Source organism: Eriocheir sinensis, chromosome 61, assembly GCF_024679095.1.
Source record: "Eriocheir sinensis breed Jianghai 21 chromosome 61, ASM2467909v1, whole genome shotgun sequence".
In the NCBI taxonomy this organism is placed as follows: Eukaryota; Metazoa; Arthropoda; class Malacostraca; order Decapoda; family Varunidae; genus Eriocheir; species Eriocheir sinensis.
The window spans coordinates 3397854-3414516 of record NC_066569.1 but is presented as its reverse complement, the minus strand read 5'-3'; the positions used below and the strand labels follow the sequence as shown (position 1 = coordinate 3414516).

The 16663-nt window shown below is 47.4% G+C and overlaps 2 protein-coding genes across 6 annotated transcripts in view; both read left to right on the top strand.

Moving 5' to 3' along the window:
* The window catches only part of LOC126986158 (solute carrier family 15 member 2-like), an 8294-nt gene extending 7607 nt beyond the window's left edge, over positions 1-687 (top strand). The window contains exon 5 of the mRNA XM_050842058.1: positions 279-687. Within this exon, the coding sequence (XP_050698015.1) occupies positions 279-584 (306 nt within the window). The 3' untranslated portion in view covers positions 585-687. The remainder of the gene's footprint in view (positions 1-278) is intronic.
* Positions 688-2680: 1993 nt separating this feature from the next.
* Positions 2681-14970, top strand: LOC126986157 (uncharacterized). 5 transcript variants are annotated; one of them, XM_050842056.1, is made up of 5 exons: positions 2684-2821; positions 7607-7778; positions 10429-10611; positions 12950-13088; positions 14743-14970. In XM_050842056.1, exons 2-5 carry the CDS (start codon positions 7609-7611, stop codon positions 14839-14841), a joined length of 591 nt encoding a protein of 196 aa, XP_050698013.1. In that variant the 5' UTR covers positions 2684-2821; positions 7607-7608; the 3' UTR covers positions 14842-14970. The 5 variants fall into 5 exon arrangements, with proteins under 5 accessions (XP_050698014.1, XP_050698013.1, XP_050698010.1 ...); XM_050842053.1 differs by having other exon boundaries at positions 10426-10611; XM_050842055.1 differs by lacking the exon at positions 2684-2821 and adding an exon at positions 6502-6634 and having other exon boundaries at positions 10426-10611.
* Positions 14971-16663: the final 1693 nt, after the last annotated feature.

Here is a 16663-nt window from a genome sequence, read left to right as displayed (position 1 = left end):
GATATCGCTGGGATGACTGGTTAATACTGATTCGACATATATTCAATACCTGCATAGTCCGTCAACACCGACTCCGGCTATACGGGCACGTGGCACGCTGATCCTGAAGCTGATCCTGCTCATCGCGTGGTTCCTGTAAGAGACAACCCTGAGTGGAGGCGGCCAAGGGGACGCCCACAGAGTTCGTGGCTGGAGCAAGAGCCTGGCGTCATAGGGTGTGCGAAGCGACGCGCCCCCTGCGTATGCCCCCATTGACTGATTGACTGATCTCTCCTCAGGTCGGCTTGTGGCTCTTCGCTGGCCTGACTTCGATCGCGTCCGCCACGAAGTCCTTCGAGCACAGAGCCTCGCACGAAGCCTTCCTCTACGCCGCGCTCATGGGCCTCAACACCCTCATCTTCGTCCTCCTCCTCCGCTGGTACTACAGGAAGGACTCCGCTTCCTCCTCATCGCCCTCATCCCTCTCCTCCTCTCCTGGGCCTTCCTCTCCTGCGGCCTCTTCTGAGGATAATAAGAAAACTGAAGAGAAGGGGAAGAATGAAGCGCATCTCAACCCTGCTTTTGTGGACGATCATGCTGTGTAGAGAGAGAGAGAGAGAGAGAGAGAGAGAGAGAGAGAGAGAGAGAGAGAGAGAGAGAGAGAGAGAGAGAGAGAGAGAGAGAGAGAGAGAGAGAGAGAGAGAGAGAGAGAGAGAGAGAGAGAGAGAGAGAGAGAGAGAGAGAGAGAGAGAGAGAGAGAGAGAGAGAGAGAGAGAGAGAGAGAGAGAGAGAGAGAGAGAGAGAGAGAGAGAGAGAGAGAGAGAGAGAGAGAGAGAGAGAGAGAGAGAGAGAGAGAGAGAGAGAGAGAGAGAGAGAGAGAGAGAGAGAGAGAGAGAGAGAGAGAGAGAGAGAGAGAGAGAGAGAGAGAGAGAGAGAGAGAGAGAGAGAGAGAGAGAGAGAGAGAGAGAGAGAGAGAGAGAGAGAGAGAGAGAGAGAGAGAGAGAGAGAGAGAGAGAGAGAGAGAGAGAGAGAGAGAGAGAGAGAGAGAGAGAGAGAGAGAGAGAGAGAGAGAGAGAGAGAGAGAGAGAGAGAGAGAGGAAAAAAAGACATGGAAACTAGAGGAAAAGATAGAAGAGAGAGAGAGAGAGAGAGAGAGAGAGAGAGAGAGAGAGAGAGAGAGAGAGAGAGAGAGAGAGAGAGAGAGAGAGAGAGAGAGAGAGAGAGAGAGAGAGAGAGAGAGAGAGAGAGAGAGAATTTGTCTATTTTTCATTTTTCTTTCACTTTATGATGTAGGTCTATCGCGCTCTCTCTCTCTTTTCATCAGCAATCTCTATGCCTTCACATACTTAATTCCCTGCCTTCTATTACCTGCCCTGGGGCCGGATTCAGCAAGCCACTGCAAGGCCGGTCGTCGGTAAGTCGTTTAGTAAATCTGTCCTCTACGAATGATCCTTGTGTTTGGGCTGCTCCGATAACAATGAATGAAGTACTGGCCTGCTTGACACTTCTTTAATTGGCATTGGAGTCACCTTAAGATCAAGCGCATTCCTAGATGATGGAGTTACTTGAAGACTTACCAACAACAGGGTCTCGTAAGTGGTTTGATGAATCCGCGCCCTGCTCTTTAACTAACTAGCCAGCCAGGTGTCATCGTGCTAGTATCCGTCAACAGGTGCTTCATTCTAGGCTTCACTTGAGCGAGACCGAAGCTTCGAACCCTGAACCACTCCGTCCGTGAACCAGAAACAGCTCAATCACTTGTTTCGGACGCTCAAATTAGGTTACATCGAGTATATAGGATGAATATTTGAGTGTATATTGTTACCTTGTGTACCTGTTAAATTGTCTATGTCGGTCTGTTACGGGAAGGTTATGTATATATTTTAAGTATTCGTTTATATCTACATTTGTTTATATATCGTGCGTACATCCCGAGGCCCCAAACATATATATTTTCAACCATAAGTGATGATTTAGTCTCTCATTTGACTCCTAACGTGAAAAAACTAATGATTCAGACTCTCATTTGACTTCTACCCCCAAAAAACTAATGATTCAGACTCTCATTTGACTTCTACCCCCAAAAAACTAATGATTCAGACTCTCATTTGACTTCTACCCCCAAAAAACTAATGATTCAGACTCTCATTTGACTTCTACCCCCAAAAAACTAATGATTCAGACGCTCATTTGACTTCTACCCCCAAAAAACTAATGATTCCGACTCTCATTTGACTCCTACCGACAAAAAACTAATGATTCAGACTCTCATTTGACTTCTACCCCCAAAAAACTAATGATTCAGACTCTAATTTGACTCCTACCCCCAAAAAACTAATGATTCAGACTCTCATTTGACTTCTACCCCCAAAAAACTAATGATTCAGACTCTCATTTGACTCCTGCCCCGAAAAAACTAATGATTCAGACTCTCATTTGACTCCTGCCCCGAAAAAACTAATGATTTAGTCTCTCATTTGACTTCTACCCCCAAAAAACTAATGATTCAGACTCTCATTTGACTCCTAACGTGAAAAAGCAACAATTTTGGATCTCATTTGACTCTCGACCTGAAAAGAAATACAAGTCAGTTCTCATAATAGCTCAAAAGGGTCAATTCATGCCTTAAAAACACACATTATTAACCCTAAGCAACAATTTAACCTCTCATTTGACTCCTAACGTGAACACAACCAACACCTCAGACCCTCATATGACTCCTTGACTTGGGAATCCGTGACGTCACTACCTCAAGATGGCTGCCTGGGAATCGAAACATCACCTCTCGTCTCCCTCCATTTCGCGTCCTGCTTCCTCCTGACGCTGAGATCTGCTGACGAAGGTGAGGTAAAGTGAATATTGAGGTCCTATAGGATATATTAGGGAGGTGGAGGAGGAGGGATGGAGGGAAGGAAGGGAGATATAGGACGATAAAGATGGGAGGAGGGAAGGTGAAGGGATGATGAAGGAGGATAGGAGATGGAGAAAAGAGAAAGAAATTAAGGATATAGAAAGGAAGGGGAGGAAGGAGAGGAAGATATAGGAGGTAAAGTGAATATTGAGGTCCTATAGAATATATTAGGGAGGTGGAGGAGGAGGGATGGAGGGAAGGAAGGGAGATATAGGACGATAAAGATGGGAGGAGGGAGAGTGAAGGAATGATGGAGGATTGAGAGAGTACGAAGAGGAGGAAGAAAGGAAGGAAGGGAGAGAGAATAATATAAGGGGATGAAGAGGAAAGAAAGGGATGATATAGGAGAGAGGAGGAGGAAGAGAAGGAGGAAAGGAAGGGATGATATAGAAGGAGAGAGGAGGAGGAAGAGAAGGAGAAAAGGGAGGGATGATATAGAAGGAGAGAGGAGGAGGAAGAGAAAGAGAAAAGGAAGGGATGATATAGAAGGAGAGAGGAGGAGGAAGAGAAGGAGGAAAGGAAGGGATGATATAGAAGGAGAGAGGAGGAGGAAGAGAAAGAGAAAAGGAAGGGATGATATAGAAGGAGAGAGGAGGAGGAAGAGAAAGAGAAAAGGAAGGGATGATATAGAAGGAGAGAGGAGGAGGAAGAGAAAGAGAAAAGGAAGGGATGATATAGAAGGAGAGAGGAGGAGGAAGAGAAAGAGGAAAGGAAGGGATGATAGAAGGAGAGAGGAGGAGGAAGAGAAGGAGCAAAGGAAGGATGATATAGAAGGAGAGAGGAGGAGGAAGAGAATGAGAAAAGGTAGGGATGATATAGAAGGAGAGAGGAGGAGGAAGAGAAAGAGAAAAGGAAGGGATGATATAGAAGGAGAGAGGAGGAGGAAGAGAAAGAGTAAAGGAAGGGATGATATAGAAGGAGAGAGGAGGAGGAAGAGAAAGAGGAAAGGAAGGGATGATATAGAAGGAGAGAGGAGGAGGAAGAGAAAGAGGAAAGGAAGGGATGATATAGAAGGAGAGAGGAGGAGGAAGAGAAAGAGGAAAGGAAGGGATGATATAGAAGGAGAGAGGAGGAGGAAGAGAAAGAGGAAAGGAAGGGATGATATAGAAGGAGAGAGGAGGTGGAAGAGAAAGATATAAGGAAGGGATGATATAGAAGGGGAGAGGAGGAGGAAGAGAAAGAGGAAAGGAAGGGATGATATAGAAGGAGAGAGGAGGAGGAAGAGAATGAGGAAAGGAAGGGATGATATAGAAGGAGAGAGGAGGAGGAAGAGAAAGAGGAAAGGAAGGGATGATATAGAAGGAGAGAGGAGGAGGAAGAGAAAGAGTAAAGGAAGGGATGATATAGAAGGAGAGAGGAGGAGGAAGAGAAAGAGGAAAGGAAGGGATGATATAGAAGGAGAGAGGAGGAGGAAGAGAAAGAGGAAAGGAAGGGATGATATAGAAGGAGAGAGGAGGAGGAAGAGTAAGAGGATAGGTAGGTATGATATAGAAGGAGAGAGGAGGAGGAAGAGAAAGAGGAAAGGAAGGGATGATATAGAAGGAGAGAGGAGGAGGAAGAGAAGGAGGAAAGGAAGGGATGATATAGAAGGAGAGAGGAGGAGGAAGAGAAAGAGGAAAGGAAGAGATGATATAGAAGGAGAGAGGAGGAGGAGGAAGAGAAGGAGGAAAGGAAGGGATGATATAGAAGGAGAGAGGAGGAGGAAGAGAAAGAGGAAAGGAAGGGATGATATAGAAGGAGAGAGGAGGAGGAAGAGAAAGAGGAAAGGAAGAGATGATATAGAAGGAGAGAGGAGGAGGAGGAAGAGAAGGAGGAAAGGAAGGGATGATATAGAAGGAGAGAGGAGGAGGAGGAAGAGAAGGAGGAAAGGAAGGGATGATATAGAAGGAGAGAGGAGGAGGAGGAAGAGACAGAGGAAAGGAAGGGATGATAGAAGGAGAGAGGAGGAGGAAGAGAAAGAGGAAAGGAAGGATGATATAGAAGGAGAGGAGGAGGAAGAGAAAGAGGAAAGGAAGGGATGATATAGAAGGAGAGGAGGAGGAAGAGAAAGAGAAAGGAAGGGATGATATAGAAGGAGAGAGGAGGAGGAAGAGAAAGAGAAAAGGAAGGGATGATATAGAAGGAGAGAGGAGGAGGAAGAGAAAGAGAAAAGGAAGGGATGATATAGAAGGAGAGAGGAGGAGGAAGAGAAAGAGGAAAGGAAGGGATGATATAGAAGGAGAGAGGAGGAGGAAGAGAAAGAGAAAAGGAAGGGATGATATAGAAGGAGAGAGGAGGAGGAAGAGAAAGAGGAAAGGAAGGAAGGAAGATTATATAAGAGAGAGGGTTCGCAATCTTTGGGTCGCGAAGCCTTGCTAGAAACGGCTTGAGAGAGAAAAAAAAGTTTATAATTTTTGGATTTTTTCAGTATTAATTCTACCGATGCTGTGTGCTTCTCCTGGTGGGTGTTGAGAGGGGGCATCAGGGCATCTTTTAGGGGCATGACAAGGCCGGGTGTGGTTGTAGATTAGTGTTAAAAAGCGTAAAACAAACAGCTGATATAATCTAAGAAAATGGATCAGGGTCGCGAGAGTAAATACGTTGGGAGTCACTGTTTTAGAAGGATAGAGAAAGGAGGAGAAGGAGAGGGAAGGAGACGGGAATAGAGGAAGAAGCTGATGGGGAAAAAGAAGGAATATAGAACGAAAAGGAAGGAAAATAGAAGGATAATGAAGGAAGGAGAAGGATAGAGAAAGGAGGAGAAGGAGGAGAGGGAAGGAGACGGGAATAGAGGAATAGAGGAAGAAGCTGATGGGGAAAAAGGAGGAATATAGAACGAAAAGGAAGGAAAAGAAAATAGAAGGATAATGAAGGAAGGAGAAGGATAGAGAAAGGAGGAGGAGGAGGAGAGGGAAGGAGACGTGAATAGAGGAATAGAGGAAGAAGCTGATGGGGAAAAAGGAGGAATATAGAACGAAAAGGAAGGAAAAGAAAATAGAAGGATAATGAAGGAAGGAGAAGGATAGAGAAAGGAGGAAGCGGAGAGGGAGGGAGAAAGGAATAGAGGAATAGAGGAAGAAGCTGATGGGGAAAAAAGGAGGAATATAGAACGAAAAGGAAGGAAAAGAAAAGGATAATAAAGGAAGGAGAAGGAGGAAGAGGAGGAGGAGAAGGAGATAAGAAGGAAATAGGGTTTTACTTTTTTTTTATCAATATTCAACTATCTGATGGTCATTCCGCTCTCCTCCTCCTCCTCCTCCTCCTCCTCCTCCTCTTCCCTCCTCCTCCTCCTCTTCCCTCCTCCTCCTCCTCTTCCCTCCTCCTCCTCCTCCTCCTCCTCTCACCAGAACCGCTTAAGACGAAAAAAAAAAGAAAAAAAACTCGTGGGGTTTCATATATATGTTTCAATACGGTTTCGGGATATTTGAACCCTTCCTCCTCCTCCTCCTCCTCCTCCTCCTCTTCTCTTTATCTTCTTTCCTCTCCTCTTTCTTGTTCCTCCCTCCTTCCTTCTCTCTTTCTCTCTTCCTCCTTATCCATCCCTCCTTCACCTTCCTCTCTCCCACCTCCGCTTTCCTCTTCTTTCTCTCCTCCTCCTCCTCCTGATCATTTGAAACAGGCGAGGTATACTTCCTTTTTCCTTCTTTAAGTGTGGATTTAGTCGTATTAGGAAGAGGAAGAGGAGGAGGAGGAGGAGGAGGAGTATATATAAGCACCTCTCCCACTGTTCACCGTCCCACATTCTTCTTCCTCTCCGTTTCAAAGGTAAGGCGAAGCTCATTAAGTTACCTGGTCACGTTTACCTGTGTGTTATCTGACTATTGGCTGGCAGCTTGTGGCCACACGTGTCACATAAGAACGTAAGGGGTCTGCAAGAGGCCGGTGGGTCTGTACAAGGCAGCTCCGTGAACCTAACTTACATCTAAAGTGGCGCCTCTTACGTTGGGAGCTCCCCATACATTGATGTCACGTCCCCAACCTCTCTGTGTAAGTGTGTACATGAAAGGTAAGTAAATGGATAGATCGACAGATAGGTAGATAGATAGATAGGATAACAAGAGAGAGAGAGAGAGAGAGAGAGAGAGAGAGAGAGAGAGAGAGAGAGAGAGAGAGAGAGAGAGAGAGAGAGAGAGAGAGAACTTTCATATGAGAAGTAGTAGTAGTAGTAGTAGTTATAGAAGCAGAAGTAGCAGTAGTAACACCCTCCTCCCCCTCCCCCCCTCCCCGCCCCGTCAGTAGCATGGCCGTCCTCGCCTCCCCTCGCTGGACCATGACCCACGAAGTCTCCCTCCCGACGGGGCTCGAACGCGGGGACGGGGTTCGATACCTGTCTGTGGTGCAGCTGGTGTTCATCTCCTCCATCACCTTGCAGAACCTGACCTCACCACCACCACCACCAACACCACCACACCACCACCACCACCAATTTGATCCCTTGTACGTGTGTGTGTGTATGTGTGTGCGTGTGCGTGTGTGTGTGTGTGTGTGTGTGTGTGTGTGTGTTTGAATAAATGAATGAAAGAAATAGGAGAGAGAGAGAGAGAGAGAAGGGTAGATAGATAGATAGGAAGGAAAGAAGCGAAAGGAAGGAAGGGAGGGAGGGGGAAGGAGGGGTTCTGTGTGTGTGTTCGTGTGTGTGTTTAGCTTTATCTCAGTTATTCACTCCTGTTCTCTCTCCTCTACCTTCCTATTTTTTTTAACTGCTTTCCTTCCTCCCTTCCGCCTCCCTCCCCCCAGCCATGGCGTCCCCTGAGGTCCTTCTTCAGCGTCCTTTCTGGAGCGTGGCCAACACCCTGGTGCTGCCCATTAGAAGCGACGAGGACGGGGACGGCGCCCCCGCCCTGCGCTCCATCGTCTCCCTCTCCCTCCCCGTCACCATCTTCCTCGACGTGCTGCTGGGGGAGAGAAGGTGAGGGGGGGAGGGGGGTGGGGGAAGGGGGGAGAGGAAGGGGGGGGTAGGGACAGGCCCCTTTTACGCTGCACGGGCAAGGTCAGCGTCTGCACTTACGCGCGGACCCGCGCAAACTTCTGACTGTTGTCGTCTGTGCCAAAGGCTGCGTGCAGTGTGCGACGCGTCTGACACGCCGGCCGCGCATCGCTCCAGAGAAAACTCATTCAGTTTCTTCGTTGGTTTCAACGTGAGTGGCTGTGCCTGCCTTTTTTGGATACACATAAATATTCACCTCACCTTTGTATTTAGAAAGAATTTGGATGCGGATATTGATGGCCCATCCATAGACTTCACAACTAGTTGACGGGAAATCTCTTCAGTCTTGGCGCGCTGGCTTCGCGTAAGGGGCCGATTGTTATGGCGACTTTCACTGCGACAACTCAAACACACTCTGCGTTCTACTCTGGAATTTGGCGGGAAACAGGACGAAATCTTCAAGTTTTAGTGCATACAAGCAGGCAGGAGTGTTCTAGAGTGATTTGGTCGAGGATTCAAGGTTATATAAAATAGCACCATGCGTGCACTTTGAAAACGCTAGTAAAAAATGGCAAATTTGCGTAACTTTAGTTGAAATCTTTACGTAAAATGAATGATAACTGTAGGATAGTGAAGTCCACAGTTTTACGTATTAGGAAACAAGAAATGTACGTTTAGTTAGTGCCTACATGGCAACTCAGCTCAGTTCCCGCGTCGCCTAACTCGCCTTAGGCACGCAGTCAGCTGTAAAGGATTATCGCTGTCCTGCCTCTGTTTACTCTCCAAGTAAAGGACCTACAGTTATTCATCGTCTCTGTACCCTTCCCCACAACTGGACGAGCGCAGAACTTCATGGTGAGCAACAGGTTGGCCCAGCGCCTGCATTTGCTGAAGCTCGTCGGGTTCTTCCCCGGGACGCAGGCCGACCTGGACCGGGCCAAGGCAGAGGAGAAGGAGGACGACGAGGTGATCTTGGCCCAGCTTGCCAGGGAGCTGGCCGACGACCAGCCGGACCCGCCGACGGACGAGTTGCTCCTCGCCGCGGTCGGCAACTACGCCGGCTACCTGGCCAGGAAGGTCCAGGCCAACTCCTCTGTGGCCGAGTGCTGCAAGCAGGAGCTTGCCCAGCAGGAGGAGATGAAGATTACTGTGGAGCTCGAGAGGGGCGACCTGCCCTTCAGATGTTCGACGCCCTGGTCGAGCTGGTCGACAGGGAGAGCTGGAGACGGGCCATGGTCCTAAAGCGGCCATCTCTCCCAATGGCCCACATGGCGTCCTTCGGGATGTCGCTGGGACTTCCTGATGTGCAGGGAGGACAAGAAGGAGCGCAGGTTGAGGTTCCTCCCTGCCATGCGCCACAGGGACGGGTTCAGGCACCTCTGGAGTTCCTGGCGGCTCAGACCCGACCTTGGTAGGGGTACAGGTGCCAGGAGGGCACAACCTGGCCAACACCATCTTGCCGCACATCAGCAGGTCCCTCTTCAACTGTTTCTGGTGCTAATTTCTCCAAGGACGACCTCAGAAGCGAGGAAGAACAAGGCCTTGAAGCAGCCGGGACCGGCAGGAAGAGGAGCAGTATCGAGGAGGGCAGGAAGGAGGCGGCGAGGAACAGGGACGTGTACAAGTCCAGGAAACTGACTGGGGCCCACAAGTCATAGGCCAAAAGGCTAAAGTGATTGTTCAGGACGAGGGCCAGATAGCCGGCAAGATGTGCTGCGGCAATAGTGACATCGGAATTCAACCAAAATAAGTTGTGATTGTATATAGAAAAATGAATATTTTGCTTTTGTTGAGTAAAATTAAGATGTTTCTGCATGCTTTCCTCAAGTATTAAGTTTCTAATGTGAAAATTAAGTGATTTATTAGATGTTAAAACTTACGTAAAAAATTGCACTAAATAAAAAAAAATAAGTAGCTATTTCGGGCAAAACTTATAAGATATGCTAAATATTGCTATTGATTCTGAAAATATAAGTGATTATTCTGCATTTGGTGATGTTTGTGATCTAGCGTAAAATCTGAGGATTTTATAGCCTTTTAAGTTTTGTTATACTTATATAAAAACAATTAATCGGGATTTTATTAGGGAACGACTTTGAATTTTTTGATACCGCTGCTCATGGAGACTCATATATGCCTAAGGGAGGTGCCTGTTTTAGTTTCAGGTCGCTAGCTGCTTTGGTTTTGAAAATATTTAAATTTTAAATTTTTGAAAATCGGCCCCCTGCGAATCGGCCCCGCGCCCCGTTTCCCGTCAAGAGATTGTGAAGTCTATGGCCCATCGCTCTTCTCCCTCCTGTTTACTTCCTCGCCCGCGCCGTGTAAAAGGGGTCTTAGGCCTAGGGTGGATGTTGGGGAGTTGAGAGAGCTGGGGAGAGGGATAGAAGCTGTAGGAGGAGGGAAGGGAGACAACGAAAGAAGGAAAGAGGGAGTGAAAAGTGGGAGGGAGAAATGGTAGGGAAGAGGAAGGGGGTGGGGGGGGATGGAGGACTGCGTGCGTGCGTGCGTGCGTGTCTACATAATAAGGAATTCATGAAACACATTGACAATATCAACAATTTATTCAATATAGCAAAGCTTATTCGTTGTAGCAGTAACATTAATGCTGTCTTCCTTTTTCCTCCAACAGCAGCAGCAGCAGCAGGAGCAGGAGCCTCGGGGAAGACCAGGCGGGCATCTTCCGGGCGGTGGAGGCGTCGCTGGCGGGCGTGGGCGTGGACGGGCGGGCGTGTCTGCTGCGGCTCATCTGCCACCTGCAAAGCCGACCCATAGGACAGTACACGGTGGTGGGGGAAGTGCTCATGCTGCTGTTTACGTGAGTGTGGGGGTGGGGGTGGTGGGGAGGGGGGGAGATGAGTTGGGGGGGTTGGGGGTGAGGTTGTTGTGGGGGGGGGTAAGATAATGGCAGTGGGGTGTTGATGGTGGTTAATGTGATGGTATATAGTGAGGGTGATGGTGGGGCAGCGTGGTGATGGTGGTGGTTATGAATTGAAGAGCAGGAGGAGGAGGAGATGATGTTAGGAAGAGGATGAGAAGGAAGAGAAGGGATGTAAGGTGGAGGAGGAGGAGGATAATGATGTTAGGAAGAGGATGAGAAGGAAGAGGAAGGGATGTAAGGTGGAGGAAGAGGACGAAGAGGAGGAGGATAATGATGTTAGGAAGAGGATGAGAAGGAAGAGGAAGGGATGTACGGTGGAAGAGGACGAAGAGGAGGAGGAGGATAATGATGTTAGGAAGAGGATGAGAAGGAAGAGGAAGGGATGTAAGGTAGAGGAAGAAGACGAAGAAGAGGAGGAGGAGATGATGTTAGGAAGAGGATGAGAAGGAAGAGGAAGGGATGTAAGGTAGAGGAAGAGGACGAAGAGGAGGAGGAGGATAATGATGTTAGGAAGAGGATGAGAAGGAAGAGGAAGGGATGTAAGGTGGAGGAAGAGGACGAAGAGGAGGAGGAGATGATGATGTTAGGAAGAGGATGAGAAGGAAGAGGAAGGGATGTAAGGTGGTGGAAGAGGACGAAGAGGAGGAGGAGGAGATGATGAGAAGGAAGAGGAAGGGATGTAAGGTGGTGGAAGAGGACGAAGAGGAGGAGGAGGAGGATAATGATGTTAGGAAGAGGATGAGAAGGAAGAGGAAGGGATGTAAGGTGGAGGAAGAGGACGAAGAGGAGGAGGAGATGATGTTAGGAAGAGGAAGGGATGTAAGGTGGAGGAAGAGGAGGAGGAGGAGGAGGAGGATAATGATGTTAGGAAGAGGATGAGAAGGAAGAGGAAGGGATGTAAGGTAGAGGAAGAGGACGAAGAGGAGGAGGAGGAGATGATGTTAGGAAGAGGAAGGATGGGAAGGTGGAGGAAGAGGAGGAGAGGAGGAGGAGGATAATGAAAGAAGAGGATGAGAAGGAAGAGGAAGGGATGTAAGGTGGAGGAAGAGGACGAAGAGGAGGAGGAGATGATGTTAGGAAGAGGATGAGAAGGAAGAGGAAGGGATGTAAGGTGGAGGAAGAGGAGGAGGAGGAGGAGGAGGATAATGATGTTAGGAAGAGGATGAGAAGGAAGAGGGAAGGACAAGGAAGAGGACGAAGAGGAGGAGATGATGTTAGGAAGAGGAAGGGATGTAAGGTGGAGGAAGAGGACGAAGAGGAGGAGGAGATGATGTTAGGAAGAGGATGAGAAGGAAGAGAAGGGATGTAAGGTGGAGGAAGAGGACGAAGAGGAGGAGGAGGAGGATAATGATGTTAGGAAGAGGATGAGAAGGAAGAGGAAGGGATGTAAGGTGGAGGAAGAGGACGAAGAAGAGGAGGAGATGATGTTAGGAAGAGGATGAGAAGGAAGAGAAGGGATGTAAGGTGGAGGAAGAGGACGAAGAGGAGGAGGAGATGATGTTAGGAAGAGGATGAGAAGGAAGAGGAAGGGATGTAAGGTGGAGGAAGAGGACGAAGAGGAGGTGGAGGAGGATAATGATGTTAGGAAGAGGATGAGAAGGAAGAGGAAGGGATGTAAGGTGGAGGAAGAGGACGAAGAGGAGGAGGAGGAGGATAATGATGTTAGGAAGAGGATGAGAAGGAAGAGGAAGGGATGTAAGGTGGTGGAAGAGGACGAAGAGGAGGAGGAGGATAATGATGTTAGGAAGAGGATGAGAAGGAAGAGGAAGGGATGTAAGGTGGAGGAAGAGGACGAAGAAGAGGAGGAGGAGGAGGAGGTTGTATGATCTTGGAGGAGAAGAGAGGAAGAAGAAAGGGGAGAAGTATTAGCGGAGGAGGAAGAGGAAGAAGGGGATGGTGATGATGAGAGAGAGAGAGAGAGAGAGAGAGAGAGAGAGAGAGAGAGAGAGAGAGAGAGAGAGAGAGAGAGAGAGAGAGAGAGAGAGAGAGAGAGAGAGAGAGAGAGAGAGAGAGAGAGAGAGAGAGAGAGAGAGAGAGAGAGAGAGAGAGAGAGAGAGAGAGAGAGAGAGAGAGAGAAGGGAAGGAAGAAGATGGAGAAATAAAAGTGTGGAGAAGGAAGAAGGGAGGAGAAAGAGGATTGTGGTGATAATATAGAAGAATAAATAATAATAGAAGTAAATCGAAATAAAATAGATTAAATAAGACAAACATTGACTAACATACACTCCTCCTCCTTCTCCTCCTCCTCCTCCTCCTTCTCCTCCTCCTCCTCCAGACCGAAGCGCGAGGCCGTGGACTTCCTACAGGATTACCAAGAGGCGGAGATGGCAGGTCTTGATGGGGGGGACTGCGCCAGCCTGTACCCCTCCTGCCCCTTCTCCCTGCCCCCCGCCCTGATGCCCGCCCTGTACGAGGTGAGGGGGGAGGGGGGGTGGAAGGAGAGAGAAGGAATAAGAGATTAGAGGAGGGAGATAAGAGGAGAGGAAGAGAAGGAGAGAGAGGAAGAGGAGAGAGAGGGGTGGTGTTGGGACCCAGAATATGGACAAACAGAAGACGACCATAGCAGCACAGCTAATTAATAGTGACCCCAATCAGAGGCAAATACCGAGTGGAGATATGGAGACAAGAATTGTAAATATGATAGGAGAGGGAAGGAAAGCAATTAGTCAGATATACAAAGTTGTAAACATCTGATAAGCACTAACACTACTGAGAGGTTATGGAAAATACCCAGACCCACATACAGAAATCAGATACCCAGTAGGCGTGGTCAGGAAGTGTGGATAACCATTCAAGAGGACTCTAACATGTCACGTGCGGTGTGACGAAATGCTATAAGCGAATAACTGAAAAGAGAAGTCACTGTGGGGGTGTCTTAAGAGTGAAATAACAAATAGTAGGAGAAGTAAACAATATATAATGAGCGAGCCAATGGTTGTTGACAGGAAGTATTGGCTACTGGTTATGTAGAAATGAAGGCGCACAAAGATGTAGTTCCGCCTCAAGCAAGGAAAAATGTGACCTAGACAACAGTGGTATGGGCAGACTGAGCCTTGCACTCTCGCTTTAAGCAGACTTCATACCACTCAGCTGAGAATGGCTGTTGTGATCTTAATCGTGAGTAGAAATTGAGAATCTAAGGGAAACCGACTGTATTGTCCTGAGATTATAATGTAGGAGATGTGAAGCAGGATTGTGGAGGGACAGGATTGTGATTATTTGTTTGGTGTGATGTAAAAGGTAGAAAGCACTGGGTGTGGTATAATTTGGTGCCTGTGAAATTGTAGTAGATGTACTATAGTATTGTGTTATCAGGATGTGAGGAGAGTATTAAATATTGTGGGACAAGCAGAGAGAAACAAACCACTGCTTGTGGAATGACGAGTGTTATTATTATTGGCAACAACTGAGCACAAATTGTAGTATTATGTTTAAAGACATGTCGTTTGTCATATGTTGCATCCAAGGGGTGGGAGAGAAGGAATGAAAGAAGATTAGAGGAGAAGGAGATAAGAGAAGAGAGAAGAAGAGGAGAGGAAGAGAAGAAGAGAGAGGAAGAGAAGAGAGGGGGGTGGGAGAGAAGGAATGAAAGAAGATTAGAGGAGAAGGAGATAAGAGAAGAGAGAAGAAGAGAGAGGAAGAGAAGAAGAGAGAGGAAGAGAAGAAGAGAGAGGAAGAGAGGAAGGAAATGTGTGTAGTATATGCTCTCTCTCTCTCTCTCGCTCGCTCTCTCTCTCTCTCTCGCTCTCTCTCTCTCTCTCTCTCTCTCTCTCTCTCAGGACCTCCACAGGATGACCCCCCCACAGTATGTTGATGACCCCCCCCAGTCACATGCCCCCCCCCCCCAGCCACACATATATTAGTCTGTCTGTCTGTTATCTTCTTTCTCTAATATCTGTTTCTCATCTCTCTCTCTCCTCCTCTCTCTAATTTCTCTTTTTCATCTTTCTCTCTCTCCTCTGTATGTCTTTCTCTCTCCTCTTTCTATATGTATTTCTCTTTCTCTCCTCCTCTCTCTCTCATAATACTACTAATGATAAATTAACTAATCTTTTTTCCTCTATACAGGACACTACCACCTCCTCCTCGTCCTCTTCGGAAGGTCAGAAGGCGTCACCGAGCAGCCCCTATCGTGACCTTGCCTTGCCCGGGGTCGTCCTCAACTGACCTGGCGTGACCTGACCTGGAAGACAAGAAACAGAAAAAAAAGATTCTGAAACGTTATATATAAAGAAAACGTCAAGGAAATTTTAACTGACAAAGTAAATTACTGAATAAACTTTTCGCAAATTCGTTGGTTGTTGTTTTTTTGGCTTTGTAATTATAAAAAAGATTTGGACTCGTAATCTTTGGAATATTTTGTTCTTTTAAGTTAACATTATATATACTGATGAGAGAGTTACGTTTTTGAGAGACAGACAGACACAGACAGACAGACACAGACAGACAGACAGACAGACAGGAACAGGGCGAAGAGAGAGAGAGAGACACACAGACACAGACAGACAGACAGGAACAGGGCGAAGAGAGAGAGAGAGAGAGAGAGAGAGAGAGAGAGAGAGAGAGAGAGAGAGAGAGAGAGAGAGAGAGAGAGAGAGAGAGAGAGAGAGAGAGATGGACAATCATAATTCTGTGTCACCTGAGTGTGTGTTAATAAGTCCGTTACCTGTATACGTATATTAATAGGAGGTGAAGGTAAGAAGGTGGAGGAGGAAGAAGAAGAGGAGGAGGAGGAGGAGGAGGAGGAGAGGAAGAAGTGGGCGGGGCAAAGAAAACATCCAACAACACGCACAACATCAGTCCACAACGAACCACCACAACCACAACACCACCACCACTACTACTACCACTACTACTACTACTACTACTACCACCACTACTACCATGGCCACGGACGGGATAGTGGGTCGTCCTGTGTTGGGCCTGACGGGGATCGCGACTCTCCCATTCTCCGAGGGTGACGCCAGGCCCTTGGGAGTGCTGGAGTTCTTGTTGCCTGTCTACCTCTTCATGGACACTCTGCTGGGATTCGAACCCGTGTTCCAGGCGAGGTAAGGAGGTGGAGGAGGAGGTGGAGGAGGAGGAGGAGGAGGTGATGGGAAGATGTTAAGAGTAAGAGGAAGAAAATTAAGAGGTAGGAAAGAGGAAAAAAAGTATGTAGACCAGTTAAGAAAGGAAGAGGAGGAGGAGGAGGAGGAGGAGGAGGAGGAGGTGATGGGAAGATGTTAAGAGTAAGAAGAAAATTAAGAGGAAGGAAAGAGGAAAAAAGTGTGTACCAGTTAAGAAAGAGGAAGAAGAGGAGGAGGAAGAGAAGGAGAGCTGATGGGAAAATATTAAGAGTAAGAAGAAGAAAATGAAGAGGAAGGAAAGAGGAAAAAAGTGTGTTCCAGTTAAGAAAGAGGAAGAAGAGGAGGAAGAGGAGGAGGAAGAGGAAGAGGAGAAAGAGGAGAACGAAGGATAAAGTGTTGCGTAGCTTAGTAAGAGGAAGAGGAAGAGAAAGAGGAAGAGGAGAAAGAGGAGAACGAAGGATAAAGTAAGAAGAAGAAAATTAAGAGGAAGGAAAGAGGAAAAACGTGTGTACCAGTTAAGAAAGAGGAAGAAGAAGAGGAGGAGGAGAATAAAGGATAATGTGTTGCGTAGCTTAGTAAGAGGAAGAAGAGGAAGAGGAAGAGGAGGAGGAGGAGAATAAAGGATAATGTGTTGAGTAGCTTAGTAAGAGGAAGAAGAGGAAGAGGAAGAGGAGGAGGAAGAGGAAAACAAAGGATAATGTGTTGCGTAGCTTAGTAAGAGGAAGAAGAGGAAGAGGAAGAGGAGGAGGAGGAGGAAAACAAAGGATAATGTGTTGTAAGCTAGTAAGAGGAAGAAGAGGAAGAGAAGAAGAGGAGGAGGAGGAGGAAAACAAAGGATAATGTTGAGGAAGCTTAGTGAAGAGGAAGAGGAAGAGGAAGAGGAAGAGGAGGAAGAGGAAAACAAAGGATAATGTGTTGCG